Below are 17,467 nucleotides of genomic sequence, written 5' to 3' on the forward strand. Positions count from 1 at the left end.
GCTCAGAATTCACCTTCATGTAAACAAATGAGCAAATTGAAGATATAATGGTGAATAATATGATAATGATGAAACTCATAGAAAACATAGGTAAGGATCATGAGAATAATAATGATGATGAGTAATGACTTCACTGAACCTCACTGCCCACCGTTTGAATGCAACTTACTTGCCTCAGCAAGACTAAACAATTATCATTATCAGTTTTCCAGACCAAGATTCACACTGAGGCCTCTGGCATGCAAACCTTTCCAAGCTCTGTGGAAGCCAGAAGTTGCCATGGGATACCTAGTACCTTTTTAGGTAGAACCACCTTTCTCTTAGGGACAAGTTTAATTCAGGAATATTTAGAGTTGTGCCAAGACAATACTGGAATCCTTTTCTGCCCATCTAATGTGTCCACAGCTATGTCATTTCTCTTGGAGGGAGGTCCCTGCAATACAAGGTGACTTCATTCCGTCCTTTTGCCAAAGTTTCTCTTCATGTCTAGTAAAAACGAGGTACTCTTGGTCTGTAAGTCATCCTTGTTCTTCCCTGAACATAAACAGTTTGTTTTCATGACTCCCTAAAATCAAGAGTAGTGCTCTGAGATGAGCAGTTGGCCTGAGGTCCTGCAAAACTGTGCAAGAGTGCTCTTGGCTGAGTAGTTGCTCTCGTTCTCACCTGAAAAGTGGACACTATACTCCCTAAAATCCCATAGGAGTGCCCTCAGCTAAACGGTCACCCCTGACCTGACTCAATACACAAATCGCCACTGTGCTCCACCCAAACCACAGTGGGCTGCCTTAGGCTGAACAGACTTGGTGGGCTACCCAAAACCACATGAACCCCAGAGGAGACTTTGTGCAGAGCAGTTGGCGTACATTTTCTTTACCCTACCAAGGAGAAACACTGTTACTAAGTAGTAATTCTTAACTTATAGCATTAGTAAATGCCTTGATATAGCTCAGCCAAACATTAATATCTGAATTAGGAAGATTTATCTCAAGACCTATCCAGGGCCAAAATTTAGAACTTTAACATGAGTGAAGAGGTAATGAAAGGAAAGGGTGATCAGTTAGTTTTAAGAAGACGTTGGCAACACTTGAGGGGAGCACAGAAATTCCTTTGCTTCGACTTTTTTTCTTAGTAGCTCATGGGGATGGCAACCTGTGTGTTTGTTGCAAGTGTGCATTCGCGTGTGTATGCATGGATGTATGGTTTAACACTTTATCTTTCAACAATTATAAATAACACAAAATCTGAAGTGTTAACTAAAAGCATTTTTTTCTTTTCACACTTTAAGTACTCAATATGCCCGATTTATTCATTTATTTCCGAAAAAAATATAAATTCCTCTCCTATTTCCTCATTGCACAGAGCAGATGAATTCTTTGTGCTGTGAATTGTGTCGCCGTTATCAGTTCACCGCTGGTTATCGCTAGATAACCGGCGCTACATTAATGATAACACTTGGTGGTAATAATGGTTAGTCATTCATATTTCCCGTTTGGCTATATTGCAAAATCATTTTGAAAACTATAGTTCTGCACCGGAAATTCTCTAGTGCTTTAGTTATAAAGGAAGACAGTTTGATTTCAGGATTAATAGTACTCTGTTATCATATGACTAACAACTGTGTTTATCTTATCTGTATCGAAGAGAGACGTAATCTACCAATCACCATTCAGTGTAAGACGCGCCCTGGCGAGGCGACACCGTCATTCGGAGGTTCGTGATTTTAATTCAAGTTTTTTACTGAATATCGTAGATTCGTCCACAATATCAAATTCAAAAAGACTAGAGGATTTCCCTGGCTATCTGTTGCAGCACGAGGGAATAAAGGGAATCTGTTTATATTCGCGATTAATGAACTGTGACGCACATCATTTCCACAACTGCGTAGCCAATGCTTGTACTCTGAGGCGCCATCTTGAAACACGAAGAAAACCGTGATTTAGATCCATTTACCAGCGAGATCTAAGAGTGTGTATATCTTTTTTACAGTGACACACACCTCGGCTGAGTCACAAGAGCTCCAAACCAACCTCAGGACATCAGAGAAAGGGGGAGAAAGACAAAAGGGAAAGGAAACATGGGGTCCGGACGCGGGAAAGGTTCCATGGAGGAACATGTGGACGTTCTGCAATATGTCATCTACATCTTCAACACCATATTCTTCGTAAGTTTGCGTTTTTGTTTTTTTTTTCACACTTTTCCTTCTTCCTCGTGAGAGCTAACTCCTGATGAAAGCTTTAAAATCTTTATGCATTTGTATGCCATCTTTATTAACGGCTGGTTTGCCCTAAGGTAACTGTGTCCTTTAAAGTTATCTTTTGTTTGTTTGTTTGTTTAACTGAAACTGCAATAACTTCTTGATGAACATATTCGATTTTCACATTTTATTTCTTCGTCAGTTTGTTAGTAGCACAGGAAATAAACTGGGTACTTATTTGAGCTATAACAATTTTTTATACTCGGTGAACTTCAGATGACTTGACGCCTAAAAATATTATTCATTTGTGGTTTTGAGTTATTGTAAAAGATTTGTTGCTGGTTTACAACTTGTTTATTTTCAGATTCCCTGTTTTTTATGTGAAGATTAAAATAACATAATATGCGAAACAGTCTTATAGCTAGAAACGAAAAAATTTATCAAACAAATGGTTAGAAGTTTTGTCCAAAATATGCCTAAAACCGTATTTACACAAGAAAGACCATTAATCATTTTTAATTTTTTTATTTCAGATATTTAGGGTTTATCCTTCATATATATATATATATATATATATATATATATATATATATATATATATATATATATATATATATATATATATATATATATATATATAATATATGTGTGTGTATATATATATATATATATATATATATATATATATATATATTGTTGTCGAAGAAAAATATTTTTTTATATGTTGTACCTAAAACTGCCAACTTATTTTATGTACAGCAAAACGTTGAATATGTAAGACTCCAAGGAAAAATTATTTTCTGTTGTTCTCTACAAGCTTAGTAAATTATTTTCATTTGATGAAGCTAAATAATTAATTTTCCATTTGCTTTAAATAAATACGAATAATTCCAACGTGATAAATTAAAATCAATCAAGCATCAAATCTCCATTTTCTAATGATATCAAAGCTCACCTCTTCCAAAAGCACCGAATACCAAAAATTATCGTTCAAACCTTCCCTTCAGTCCTATCACCCGAAAACGACGAATACCAGAAGTTACCGTTCGCCTCTTTCCCCATCAGTATGCAAGACACTCCTAGCTTCGAGATCCTGTTTTTGCCAGAAGTTCCAAGTCAGCTTTTAGTGGGTCCTAAGTGTCCCGATTTTTTTATTGACCGAGACGAATGGATCGTTAGAGGCTGACTAACGATCTTACCAGTTGCGTCTCAGATCTTAATCATGAGCGATCTTACATTCCTGTCCAATGTCGTTGCCAATTGTGATCACATCTCTGATTTTTGTGGGTGGACTAGATCTTGATATAAGTTATAAACTCTCTCTCTCTCTCTCTCTCTCTCTCTCTCTCTCTCTCTCTCTCTCTCTCTCTCTCTCTCTCTCTCTCTCTTGTATTTATCATGACCTATTTAACCCAACAGACAAAACTGTTACTATGTTGTGCTGTATTGAAATTATGATTTTAGTAATGCTTTTAACTTCTTTTTTATTAAATTTTTATCTTTGAGATAAACTTTATCAAGACGACCTGTTGAATAAACTCGTTTCAGTATAACTTTCTCTCTCTTTCTCTCTCTCTTCCTCTCTCTCTTTCTCTCTTTCTCTCTCTCTCTCTCTCTATTAGTGTTCCTGTATCAGTGATGGAAATCCAGAAATATTAAACAAAATTTTGATAATAGATACAACTCCTTTTGTCTGCAAATGAATGAAACACTTTAAATAGGTCAGTCAGGATGTTAGTCATGCCAAGGGAATATTGTGAACACCGTATGGCAACGCCAGAGTTTCATTCCCTCCATGAACCAGGATGTTAACGAAGGCTCTCCTTCTGATAACAGGATGATAACACTGATAACGATAACGCGTCGAGTTTGTTATCTTAGAGTAACGGGCGTTCGTTGTGCGCCACCAAAGATTAGAGGAATGTCAAAGATTTTGTACACAAGAATTTAGTTTTCTCTGTAATGAATAACTACTTATGTATATGTATATATATATATATATATATATATATATATATATATATATATATATATATATATATATATATATATATATATATATATATATATATATATATATATATAAATGTATTAGGGTATTTTGAAAAGGTTTTGTCAAGTAGAAAGTGTGGAAAAATTATTAGATTGGTGAAAGCAAGTATAATTAAGAGGTTCCGCGAAGGGGGAAGAGATTGGGAGACAGACAAAGTACTAGGTAGATATCTCTCTCTCTCTCTCTCTCTCTCTCTCTCTCTCTCTCTCTCTCTCTCTCTCTCTCTCCTTTTCTTTCTCTGTCTCTCGTGTGAGAATTACCGGAGTACCTGACAATAGCAATCAAGCCTATGGACGTATACCCTTGACCGTCCCACACACTCTGGGCCAACCTCGTTCCCTCACCTTAAGAATCGTGATCGACTTGAAACCAAGAAGAAATTCTGTTCGAATTCATTCTTATTCGTGTGAGATTAAAAAAAAAAAATCGTCACATTTTTTCTCGAGACGAATAAATTTCTAATCGAAATGACCCGTTTGTATCGACCGACCGAAAGTTTTCGGGAAAAGAAAGAGGCTAAAATCTCTCGAAGATCAAGTCGAAATTGAGACGTTTCTGTGCTACGATCGTGATGTGTTTTTCCCAGCTGATGCTGCTTCATGTAGGGCGGTTCGTGAAGCTGTTTCGTTCGGTTTGACAAAGGTGCTTCGAAGCGTGGTCGAAAGGTGCTTCGAAGCGTGTTTCGACCAAGCGTGAAAATGAGATATTTTTTTAATCGTTTATGTACAGTGAAATATCCTCCCAGCCTCTGATATTTTACTGATTAGGCCGATCTGTTTTCTGTGTTACTGTGTGAATTTTAATGCTTTTACAATCAATAAATTGTTCTTTTTTGGTAATATATCCTTTACTGATAGGAATATTTTCCTGTTTCAATTTGTAATCATTTCGAGGGATCTTAATTATTTTTCATATAATTTAAATTAAAAAGGTTAAGACGTTAAAATTCATTCCTAGGTATTGTAGTCTTTTCTGGTGCATTTGTGGACAGTCATGCTCGACAGAAAACCTCATTTACCGGACCAAGTAAAGTCCTGTGACCCAGTCCACAAGCTAAGGATGAAGTATTTTTTTTTTTTAAGATTACAGAACTGATACACTGGAAATTCAGTTTAAAATTCACAGTAAAAAAAATTGCTGGGTCTGTAAATTATTCGATGTAACTTTTAAAGAACTTTGTGGTTTTTGAAAAATCTTTTTAAATCTATCTTCAAAATGTGGACATCGATATCCAGACATTTATGAACACATTGATAACATGGACACATGACCTTAGATGAATCTAGAGTTTGTAGATTCAATAGAGAGAGAGAGAGAGAGAGAGAGAGAGAGAGAGAGAGAGAGAGAGAGAAAGGACGCTTTCGTCAAAAACACCCTCCTAGCTAAAATCTAAAGAAATGTGGCGACGAAAAGCAAAAATCTCAATAACCATCACACCTCTTCCCCCGATATCCATTTAACCTTAGAGAGTCCAGCTGCAGGTACTATCTGCCGTGGGTCTGAGGACAGGATTCAACGAGGATACCACTGACTTCACATACCAGTCTTGACGTGAAGTCCTGCCGGAACGCCTCAGGGAGATCACAGCCTTCCAGCAGAACTAAACTGTGGGGGGGTCCTGGTCCAGACACTGAAGTTGCACTCTTAGGAGTAACTCTGATCAAACCTTCATTCTCTTCTCCCCCTCAGTGCGGCGCTGCTGGTATCTTCGCCATCGGCATGTGGATCTATTTCGACAAGGACGGCAGCGACTACATGGAAAGTCTGGCCATGTCATTCTACAACAACGCCACTGCCATCGTCATGACCTCGGCTTGTCTCGTCATGTTGACCAGCTTCATCGGCTGCTGCGGCGCCTTCTTCAGGTTCAGGCTCATCTTGATCATCGTGAGTATTGAATGAATTTCCTTCGTGCTCCTCAGCCCTAGGAGGAGAAAGCAGGCGTAAAGATAGAGTAGTAAATAGAGAATTGAAAACTGGATGCCATGGTGACCAAACACTCAGATAACACTTCCTGAGCCTGAACGGTTCAAGACGTATTATGACAAGGGCATGTGCTTACAGTAGAGATATATATAAGCATTATTTTCTTGAATAATTCAGGTAGATAGATTGGTACTTTAATTTATATTTTAATATTTCTAAGAAACATGTACAGCTTGAGTGAAAAATATAATTTTTCTGTCCTAGTCTAGTCTTTGTAGCAGTTCAATCATTTCTGTGACCGTGTAGGCACACAAAGAATCTAAATATCTCAGGCTATGGGTTTTCCTGTGTTATAAGAACATCATCTGGAAAACACAAGAGTTTTCAGATTATGACTGGTAATATGAATAATGCAGCGCCTTCGTTCTATAAAATAAATTAATATCTTATTTAGCCAAAAAGGTTTCCATCTGTGCTCAGTGGAAAAGCCTGAGAAAAAATAGCACTAAATTCACAGTTGACTCAATGCAGCAAGGAGTTCAGAATCTTATCGGGTTAATGTACGCTTGAGGATACAAACACGCTATTTTAGAGCTATATTAATGACTAGAATCAAACGTAAACAAACGAGGCTAACAGAGTCGATGTACTTGATATAAATACACTATTTTAAAGCTGTATTAATGACTAGAACCAAACGTAAACAAACGAGGCCAACAGAACGCACCCTCGCCTAGTGGGGGAAACGAAACTTGGCTAAACGAACTCTTTCCCTTCCTTGCGTCCGCAGTACAAGGTGATGACCGTAGTCACTTTCCTGCTGCTCCTCGCTGGGTCAGCCTACCTCCTAGACAACGGGACGGAAAAAACCCAACTCTTCCCCTACGTTCAGGAGGAATTCAGGAACCTGATCTACCAGTACCAGTGGGACGTCGCCTCCAGGAGAGCTGTCGACATGATCCAAGAGCAGGTGAACATATTTTCGTCTTCCAGGTTTGGATGTGGAGTGATGAATGTGCAGGTCTTGAGCAGGGCCAGTTATTAGGAAGCCTGTTACGGCCGCATGATCAAAATAAGTGATTGGGATGAAGGTCTGTTTAGCTCTTCTTATCTTTGCGTGGCTTTGTCATTTCGCAGGTTGGTTGCTGCGGAGGCTATTCATCGGCTGACTACGCTGAAATTCACGTGCCTGTTCCGGACACTTGCAGGGACCAGGTGAGGGGCATAAGCACGTAAAACTAATTATATATATATATATATATATATATATATATATATATATATATATATATATATATATATATATATATATATATATATATATCTTAGTTTATTCATTTATTTCTTTATAATATACATCTCAGATTTTAAGTGTTCTAAAAACTTGTACAAATGTATTTTACCCGTCACTTTTAAAAAGCAAAGCTTAAACCACCTTTGCTGCTGTCAATTATAGGTATGGCTATTGTCAATGCTATCTCGTCCATTAGTGAATTTCTGTAGCAGTTACACCATAATAAAGCCAGTTTCTTATATTCTGATATCTTATAGATTCTGTAGTCTGTCATCCACAGTACAATCTGAATTCTAGGCATTTTTGTGTGCCTTGAACCCTCTATATCCCCAAGAAGCTTATCTTTATGAATATGTATCACAAAAAATGACATTCAACAACTGGAGAAGATGTCACCAAACCTCTACCATGCGACGTAAGGACAAAAGGCCCCCTTGTAAAGCTTCTTCTTTCCCAAAGGTCACAGGAAACCAGTACATCGACTCCTGCGCCGAGATCTTCTCGCAGTACATGGAGCTTCGAACCGGCTGGATCACAGGACTTTCCCTCAGCTTGTGTTTCTTACAGGTAAGACCCTTTCGCTGCTTGTAACTAGATATCTCTGAAGTATAGCTTCTCATTTCCCAAAGCTTTCATTAGTGCCTGAAGAGACCCCGAAGGTAGAACACTGTCTTTTGTGTTTCCTGAATCATGTAGCCTGTTTTTGACACTGTCTTTTGTGTCCCGGAAAGGTCCTGAAGGTGAAACACTGTCTTTTGTGTTTCCTGATTCATGTAGCCTGTTTTTGACACTGTCTTTTGTGTCCCGGAAAGGTCCTGAAGGTGAAACACTGTCTCTTGTGTTTCCTGAATCATGTAGCTTGCGTTTACCTGTCTTTTCTATCCTGAATCATGCGACCAGTTTCTTTTCAAAAGACTGATTTGTCATCAGTTATGACGAGAATTCCAGTACCGAATTCTCTCTTAAGAAAACCTCGCGTCTCGTTTTAAACATCTACGTAACAATTTGCATTTCTTTCAGCTGTTCTCGGTGATGTTTGCCTTCTGCATGTGGCAAGGTGTCCGGGAGGTCAAGAATGGTTGAACAAAATGAGACTTTGGAAATATTCGCCGCGAAGTGACATCTTTGATGAGGATTGGCTATTCTCTGTAGCTGGTAACGAGGAAGGATATAGTTTGTATTTGTTATTTGATACAAAGAATCGTTATCTAAAGCTCATATAACAAAATGGAATTTTGTAGGTATATTTTATTTAGCAAGATTAACTTTATTTGGAAGGTAACAAGGCAGATACTAATGGGATTTCAAGAAAGACTTACATAAATATTTCTTCTTCTTAATTGCAGACTTCGTGCTAAGCAGTATTTTCAATAATTCCAGCAATTTCTAAGCAAAAATTAAACAAAATGTATTGCAAGTTAAGGTTAGTGTTTTTGCACTAACCATGTACTATCACGACGGAAAATTGTAAAACTTTATCGATTTCATTTATTTTCCAAATCTTATTGATATGCAAAAACGTTGCTCATGATCAGCTCATCACAGTGTATTATTACTCACAATACACTGAACGTTTTGCTTTGAAACCAAATTTCCATCTTTTTGAATAAAAATGAAATAATAATATAATTTAACCTACTTCCTTATGCAACTTCAGAATTAGCTGACATTGCAGTAAAAATCAACTGCTATTGCGGAATTATATACAGAAATAAATCCTGAGTGCTGTCTTTTGTAACTTAGTACATGAATTTCACAATTTCTCCACTTTTACTCCATACATAATTTAAATCACATGACCTTTTCATCAGCGATGATTATGTCAGTATTTGTACAAGGGAAAAATACCTGTCTATTTCCCAAGTGCTATCTTTTTGCAATATATGTAATATATAAAGTACAGTTGACATAAATTTTCAGAATATTTGAAATGTAGGTAAACAATTTCTGTAACTCATTCACTTGTTTTTTAATCTACTGAAACCTTTTTCTACTTTCATTTGTTATACTTATCTATAAGGCGTTCGATTCATTGCAGACGCAGTGCAAATGTGTAGTTGTTTGTCTGTTTTCGTCTTAAAACAGTTGTACTTAGATGGAATAAGAAACATATGTTCGAATATGTGTTTATTTTAAGCTGCCTAAGGGCATAACTGGCTTCCTTCCCTGCTCTGCTAAAATTCTCTCTCTCTCTCTCTCTCTCTCTCTCTCTCTCTCTCTCTCTCTCTCTCTCTCTCTCCTTGAGGAAAATATTGTTGTGCTTTGTCTTTTAGTGATAGGGAATAGATGTAAAGGATATCAAGTATTTGCTTAATATTGCAAACTACTGAGCAAATAAATGTGTACCAAAACCGTTATTGTTTATTTCTTGTCTTTTATATTATATTAAATGTACCACCAGTACCTTATCCTCCACCTCGCCCCCGCGACCCCACGGCTCTAGCAGCCATTAAAACCATCATTAGCGATCCCTTCTGCACCCGAAATTGGTTATGCTCCAAAAGCGTATATAGAAACTCTTTGAAAAAGACATGATGATACCAATTTGAAACTAAAAAACAAAAAATTAGTACTGAATGCAGAAAATAGTAATTAGAACCACTAACTGAATTTTAAATGAATGAATGCATTCAAAATTAATAACACATTCGAGGAGATGATTTTCGTTAAATACTGGAACCGTGGTTAGTTCAGAATTCCACCATTCGTAGTTGATACTTTGTTGTGTTGACATATCTCCTTAGAAGACAGCAGCCATGTTTGAAGGTAAGAAAGTTATATAGAAATAGTCTTCATAGTCTTGTGCTATCGTGTGTCTTTTTTAATGTTTTGTATCAGTTAAACTTGCACAAATTGCCTCTGGTTCCAGCTAGGCCTTAACTGCCAGTGTTACCTGACTTCAGGTAAATCCAGGTTTTTGCACCACGTCATTCGGTAGATCATAAATGCATCCAAGGCTTTCTCGAGAAGTTCAGTATGCAACTGACTGATGACCTAAGCATTGAATCATGTATCTGGTGGTTAGTCGACTGTGATAGGATGTGGGGTGAGCAACTTCAACCCAAAGCACTTGCTGGGGACTGGAAGGGCACCACTCCCCGCCCTCTACCACCCCATCCCCGCCGCCCACTACCACCCCATCACCCTCCCGCCCCCGCGCCCACAGTCAATGAGGAAAAAGCGACAGATGTTGGGAAAACTGAATAAAATTAAAGAATAATAAAAAAAGAATCGAGGTAAGTGAGGAGCCACAAAAGGTCATATTGGTTAGAACAGATTTTTTATCTCTCTCCAACCGACCATTACTTACATATGATGTCATATTCTTTATTATTCTTAATGGTAAACGGAAAACGCGCCTAACCTTCTAACATACTTGCTTGAAGATTAACGCTGAAATGATGACTTTATGTTAAACATAAACCTTGGATAAAGAGAGAGAGAGAGAGAGAGAGAGAGAGAGAGAGAGAGAGAGAGAGAGAAGAGAATGTTCCCAGGTCATCGTAATACTATAAACGGATTACTAAAGGAATTAGGGTGATTTACGTGGCCGATGACACACGGTAATTTATTCTGTATGGACTGGCTTTCCACTGCTTTTCCGGTACTTTTATATAATCGAAGCAAGTTCCTTTGACAAGCAAAAAGTACTTCGTTTGAAGTTTATTTATATCCTGATTTTTTTTTAATTCTCTGAGCTTTATTTTGAAATAGTATGTTAAATTTTTAAATTATTTATTGGCAAATAAAAGAAAAAAATAATAAATGTTGGAAAAGCAGAGTAATTTGTAATTGTACTGAAAATGCATCAAGTTGGAAATGTGTAAAAACTAGACAACTTAATCTGCTCATCTTGCTGTGACGCCAGTTTACAGGCTTGAATTAACTATTCCAAAGATTAAATGTAGACTGAAATGTCTTTTGGAATAAGAGACCTTCCACTGAAGACAGAGAATGCTAGGTACAGCGTGAACAGAGGAAAAAGGCTAGGTACGCATATAACCACGACAGTAAAGAACTTCTTTTGGGCAATAGTCATTTCATGTCGTTTTTCGTCTTTCTGATGCTTTGAGGCACTGCTACTCTGACCCAGAAATAGTTACATAGTTTAAACATCGAAGATAATCAAAGAATAGCATCACTTCCTCTTGTAAATAAGGAGCAACAGAAAAAATCACTGGAACCTTTTATTAGGTTTTCTGAAGACTTTTTACCAGCCGCATAGCTCTGCCGACTTTCCAGTTATCATGACGGTTCTGACTTTGCTCTAACCTGTGTGGCAATTATGAAGAATATATTACAAAAGTACTTTGAGGTTAAATGTTACACAGAATTTGAATAGAGCGACCACACCCAGCGAACTCTGAACTAACCGATGATAATCTGGAATCCTAATTTTGAGAATAAAATGACAAAATTGTCTGTCCAGCGAGGCAAAGATTCGAACCGGGGTCAGGGAAGGTTAGTTGTCTACAGCTAACCCAATAAAGTTATCACGAAGAATATGAACTTATTTTAGCTCATAGATACATATTCTACCCTTCAAATTAAAGCGGTCTATTTAAAGTGAAATATACTTAAAAGATTGTTGATAAATTGTGTTAACTGGTTTGAAGGTGTCTTTTAAGTTGTTGTTTTTTAAACAAACTGAACGATATTTTACGATATTCGTCTCTTAAGATATTCGTCGAATCAGTACAAATGTATAATAAAAATACAGAGCTTTTTTTTTCTTGAGAGGTTGCAGTCTCCTAGTTGAAAATTTCACTTAAGAACCTGATGAATGATGCAAAGAAATTCCGTCTCAGGTATTCCATGCCAAAGCCTTTTCGGGAGGGTTCCCTCTAGAAAGTACACATTCGGAGAAAAAAAGCCGTCATGCAAACTATTGCACATGCAAAGACTTCCTTCAGGAATGACAAAGAAAATTTTAAATCTATCAGTTTGTCGTATTTAATGAGACAAGAGGCAAGTTTTGGAAACATTGTGATCTCAGTGTTAATTCGCAGTCTTATAAACACCCCCCTTCAAAAGTGGAAAAGTGGTATAAGATAGTCAGCATATTTAGTAATACAGTGTATCTCTCTTATCATCCAAATATTTTAGAACCTATTTTCTCCGCTTTGTAGAAACTTCCGTTATTTGAAGTTAGTTGCAAATGAATGTCACCGTGTTTTTTGTTCTCTTAATAACCTTTGAAAAGAAAATTTATACTCTTAAGAGTATTTCTTTGCGTATCAGCCGATCAGATTTCGTTTTTACAACATTAAAAGAGTATGGGCGCTTGTGATTGGTTGAAATCAGTTGAAGAACATTTCTGGTAAAAGATTCCAGGGATAATTTCATGGGATATTGTAGTAATTGTTCGTATATTTGGTGTTTGAAACATTTATTATGTTTATTCTTTTGCAAATGTTGAGTAATGGTAGCTTTTGCAAAAGTTCTACATCTTATATTCCACTAAAGGCGCAATCTGATACCAAAACTTGGTGTGTACCCGATCATTTGATTAATAGAGTATCTAACAAAGGTTCTGCTAACGCTAAATTCTCCAATGAAATTAAGTAAACTTCAAGAGAGAGAGAGAGAGAGAGAGAGAGAGAGAGAGAGATTAACTTTTGTAAGAAATCGTCCATAAAGTCATTGGTGACTTAGGTCTAAGTTTGACTTCGTGGTCTTATTCACTTTTCATTATGAGGGCAGAGTCTTTTCAGGACCTTTGCTTTTTCCCTCATCACCTTTTTTAACCATTTTTTTGTTTGCTGCCGCTATAATTCTTTCACTTTTGATTGGCATCATATCTTACAAAGTTTGCTAAATCAGCTGCTTTCGCACGCTCGCGGCTCGCCACCCTTCTGTCTCGACAGAACCCTAAGATAAGTTATAAAATATATAATTTATTACATTATAGTTCATTAAAAAACATCTAAGTTGCTTTATAACTCCAAGAAAATCGCCTAGAAAGAGAGTAAGCTACGATACAGTACTCTAGAAATGTATATGGACGATGTAAATATATACAGTAGTTTACCATAAGATTATTTCTTGTTTTCTATAAAAGATATTAAAAGAAAACGAAAACTGTGTATTTCATGGATAACTTAAATATTAATTTCTTCTTTCTCTCTCTCTCTCTCTCTCTCTCTCTCTCTCTCTCTCTCTCTCTCTCTCTCTCTCTCTCTCTCTCTCTCTCTCTCCTCTCTCTCTCTCTCTCTGTCGGTCTACCATGTACTTCTGATAAGGTTTCTTTCCTTCAACTATCGAAAGTATTCAAATATGGCTCCTGCTATTCGTAGTTGAGTTACATTTAATACCCTCGAGAGATATGAGTTAAAACAGAGTTTCCCAATTTGCTGTCATGTATTAAACAAAAAAAAATATTCCAGTAACACTTGATTAGCAACGTTCATCTTGGTTTAGCTCAGAATCACTATGTAAAGCTATATAACGATTTCGAGCGGTTTAATATTTTGCCTCTAGCATGTCGTCTACTGCCAGTGTTACCAAAAGATATAGTTAAAACATTCAAATAACCCCAGTTTTTTTAGTAAATTGCCCATTTATTTGTATATTTTACCTAATATAAATTATTTTACTTGTATTTTCTATTTAAAATTATTTATAATTTTAATTTTACATGATTTTTTAATTTATAGACAATAGTTTCTTTTAAAAAAGCCATTACCGACTTCCGAATAATCCGATAGATCGTCGGTTACGACTATTGCAGTGCCTTTTTTAAATATGGCAGGGTATGATGTTTGTGAAGTATGTACTCTAACTTTATCCACTATAACACTGAGAGAAAAAAAAGAAAACGCATTTGTTTTGTAAAGCCATGAGTACTACCATCTCCTTTACGGCTGTCTCGATATTCAAAGAGAGAGATAATATCCTCAAGTCGTCATTCCTCTGGAATGTCACAGTGTCTCGAGCTTATGCTACTAAATGCAGTTGCATTTTAACGGCAAGTAATGCTTTTCAGGTATGATCGTTTCAACGTTCAGGTACACATCGGCATAGTTCAGTCACGTGTGTTTATCTGATTATGAGAGCATAAAAGTTCCATTTGAAATGTTTATCACTGTAATTGCTATAAAGATAACCCATTGTTTTTTTTTACTTGTTGCTCGCGTTATATCTTACGGTCACCTCAACTCCTGTTCATAAAATCAAGGAAGTTGGTGTCATTGGTCGTGCATCTGATTGTAATTACTATCTATCTGTCTGTCTATTTATCTATCTATCTATCTGTCTATCTGTTTGTCTATCTACCTCCTGGTCTTAGAAGCATACAGCTTTTGGGAGTTTCCTTCCCTCAAGCGTCGAGGACGTTTATATATGGCGCCTCTTTGCCCCGGTTGAGTTTGGATTTTAAACCCTCGGGGAAATGTGGTTTAAAATCAAGACCAGGCTACTAATTCAGCTTTATTCTTTATACTAAGAGACTGTGTTTAGTGATATTCATCATTTAATCCAGCGTCAATTACTAGTCAGAGCTGTGTTTTGGCGATTTCTGAATGATTGTCCTGTTTCTTTAGTAGTTCGTCTGCTTACAATTTTACCAAATATTTCATTGAAACTTTCCTCAAAGAGTATTAATTTTTTAGTCAAAACTACAAGTATTTATACCAACTAGTAATGAAGCTGTTAAATTATTTTAATTTTTATCAGATTATGGAGATTTTTTTTATAATTATTGCGTGACTTGGGTACACAACAGTTATTTTCTGTTAGCTCGGGCTGAGAAAAGTTTCTAGTTTTTACTCTAACTTTTTTTCCTTAGGTTATTTCCTTAATAACAATGAATTAGCTTTATGCTTATTGAATTATTGTGAAATTTCTTATTCATTTTTTAAAATAAATCAGTGAAAATCATCCCATGTTAATCAAAAGCATAGTAGTATCGGCCGAATAAACTTAAAAGTTGTCAGGTACTGTTTTTTGCTTTTTTCTTTATTTTTGTAGTTGTTCTAATTGTCACTAGATGGCCCGGGCGTCGATCTGCTATGCCTCTTTTAAACATGGCAGTAAAACTGAATCAGAAAGTGCGTCTTCTAACTTTCTTCCAATAACAACGAAGAGCCCGAGATAAGGCCTTTGTATAATATTGTTGCTTCTGCCTCTTTCAGAAACATCACGCTATTGACGTCACTTGTAAAGAGAGAGAGAGGAAAAGAAGAGAACTCCCAGTTTGTCGCCAGCCACGTGAATTCACTAATTTTGCTCCGTTGAAGACGAGGTATGAAAATATACAGAATCAGGGGTAGTTTCTTGCGTTATTTTGATTACATGGATTTATCAGAAGAAAGCAAAAATCTCGTCCTGCGTTTTAATCGGGTTTAAAAGACTCGTGCAAAACGAGTAGATGTTATGTTGTAAGTTTCTAATTAGTGTTGATTACCCTATCATGCACTGCCCGCATCCAGTACTGTTGAGTTTGATAAATAAATCAGTTGTCATGTAGTTAATTTTCGATTCCATAAAAAAAGTGTTTATCTGCTCCGTCAGATGAGTTTCTGTCATTTGTCACAATTACGGTATTTATTAACAATGAAAAAATATCTTTAAATTTATATCACTGCCAGAAAACAACAGTTATTGTTTATTCGAGTATAATGTAAAGCAGTCACTACTTATATTTTATCTTTTTATCTTAGCTTTTTTTTTTGTAAAATCAACTAATTGCCGCTGGGATAATAACAAATTGTTATTCGATTTATAATATGAATTTCATATTCAGCCAGTAATGTTAGGCTCTTATTGTCATCAGGTAAACAAAGACCTATCTATCTATCTATCTATCTATCTATCTATCTATCTATCTATCTATCTCTTGGTCTTTAAGGTGTATAAATCGCAGTAATCTTCTTTTCGTTAAACACCGAGGATATTTAAATATGGCGATCTCTCACCCAGATGGGTTATTACATTTTAAAACTTTGAGGCATATACGAATTAAATTCAGGATTAAACTACTTATTAGCAATATTTTATTATACTGAAAATATATGCTTTAAAATACTTATTTCCATATTATCCAGTCTCACTGTGTTGGGCAAGATTTTCACGAATTCTAAATGTTTATTTGTGTTTTTATTTAGACCCTTTTCCGTCTTTAGAAATTCGTCTGCTGCATCTTTTACCAGAATTTTTTGTGCAAAAATCCCATAAATATATCTCAATATGCAGTAAAATACATAGGCAATCAAAATAAAAAGTAATATATATTATTTTTACTATAACCCATATTATATTAGTGGAATATTCAATTTTTAAATTGTAGTTATAAAAAAAAGGACAATAGTTATTTCCTGACAAATCTGCGTCATACGAGTTTTTAATTATTAATTTATTTTTTATTTATTTAAGTAATTCTATTGAGATCATTACATAGCTTCGTATACCTCGTACATCAAAATTTAATTCTCAATTCATATATAAGATAACAATAATAAAATTTATCACAGTTTTCATAATATCAAAGGTTGTATCTGCCGAAGAAAGATAAAAGTTGCCAACTACAATTTTATTTTATTCATTATTTGTAGTTGTTTTAAAAACCACTAGATGTCCTCAGCAGCGATTTATGATGGCCTTTTTTAAAGATGGTGGTCTCTGTTAAGCAAAAAAGTATGTGCTCTAATTTTTTTACCAACAACACTTAAAAGATATTATATAAAGCTCAGTAACTTGTTCACACCACTTGTTACTTAAGTTTCTTTCAGAAACATCACGTTGTTATCATCAGTTAGTTTTGTATACTAATTCTATAGGTTTTATTCGCCGATGTGAGGCACTTTAGCTCCGTTGTGGATACTGAGGTAAAGTATTTAGGGTTTTTCCATTTTTCAAAAGTAGTTTGACTTTTTATGATTACATGGACCTATTTGTTTATCTGCTTATCTATCTATCTAGGTAAGTAGATAAACAAATAGATAGATAGATCTATGTATCTATCTCTTGGTCTTTAAGGTATATAGATCTCGGTAATTTTTAT

At 35.8% G+C, this 17,467-nt stretch overlaps 2 protein-coding genes across 3 annotated transcripts in view; both read left to right on the top strand.

Moving 5' to 3' along the window:
- The first annotated feature begins 1,466 nt into the window (after positions 1-1,466).
- On the top strand, positions 1,467-9,819 carry LOC136831563 (tetraspanin-2A-like). Of its 2 annotated transcripts, XM_067092154.1 has the most exons (7): positions 1,467-1,710; positions 1,987-2,161; positions 5,937-6,134; positions 6,964-7,143; positions 7,311-7,388; positions 7,927-8,034; positions 8,488-9,819. In XM_067092154.1, the coding sequence occupies exons 2-7, from the start codon at positions 2,075-2,077 to the stop codon at positions 8,548-8,550; spliced, it is 714 nt and encodes a 237-aa protein (XP_066948255.1). In that variant the 5' UTR covers positions 1,467-1,710; positions 1,987-2,074; the 3' UTR covers positions 8,551-9,819. The 2 variants fall into 2 exon arrangements, with proteins under 2 accessions (XP_066948255.1, XP_066948257.1); XM_067092156.1 differs by lacking the exon at positions 1,467-1,710 and having other exon boundaries at positions 1,931-2,161.
- A 687-nt stretch (positions 9,820-10,506) lies between these two features.
- LOC136831144 (ionotropic receptor 93a-like) overlaps positions 10,507-17,467 on the top strand; it is a 28,708-nt gene continuing 21,747 nt past the window's right edge. Inside the window, exon 1 of the mRNA XM_067091098.1 lies at positions 10,507-10,656. Coding sequence (XP_066947199.1) covers positions 10,507-10,656 — 150 coding nt within the window. The remainder of the gene's footprint in view (positions 10,657-17,467) is intronic.

Source organism: Macrobrachium rosenbergii, chromosome 48 (assembly GCF_040412425.1).
Source record: "Macrobrachium rosenbergii isolate ZJJX-2024 chromosome 48, ASM4041242v1, whole genome shotgun sequence".
Lineage (NCBI taxonomy): Eukaryota > Metazoa > Arthropoda > Malacostraca > Decapoda > Palaemonidae > Macrobrachium > Macrobrachium rosenbergii.

Bases quoted from the DNA above. Each gene is read 5' to 3' on its own strand.
- LOC136831563 (XM_067092154.1), top strand. From the start codon at position 2,075: ATGGGGTCCGGACGCGGGAAAGGTTCCATGGAGGAACATGTGGACGTT. The intron at 2,162-5,936 runs GTAAGTTTGCGT...TCTCCCCCTCAG, and splicing joins TCTTCAACACCATATTCTTC to TGCGGCGCTGCTGGTATCTT. The intron at 8,035-8,487 runs GTAAGACCCTTT...CATTTCTTTCAG, and splicing joins TCAGCTTGTGTTTCTTACAG to CTGTTCTCGGTGATGTTTGC.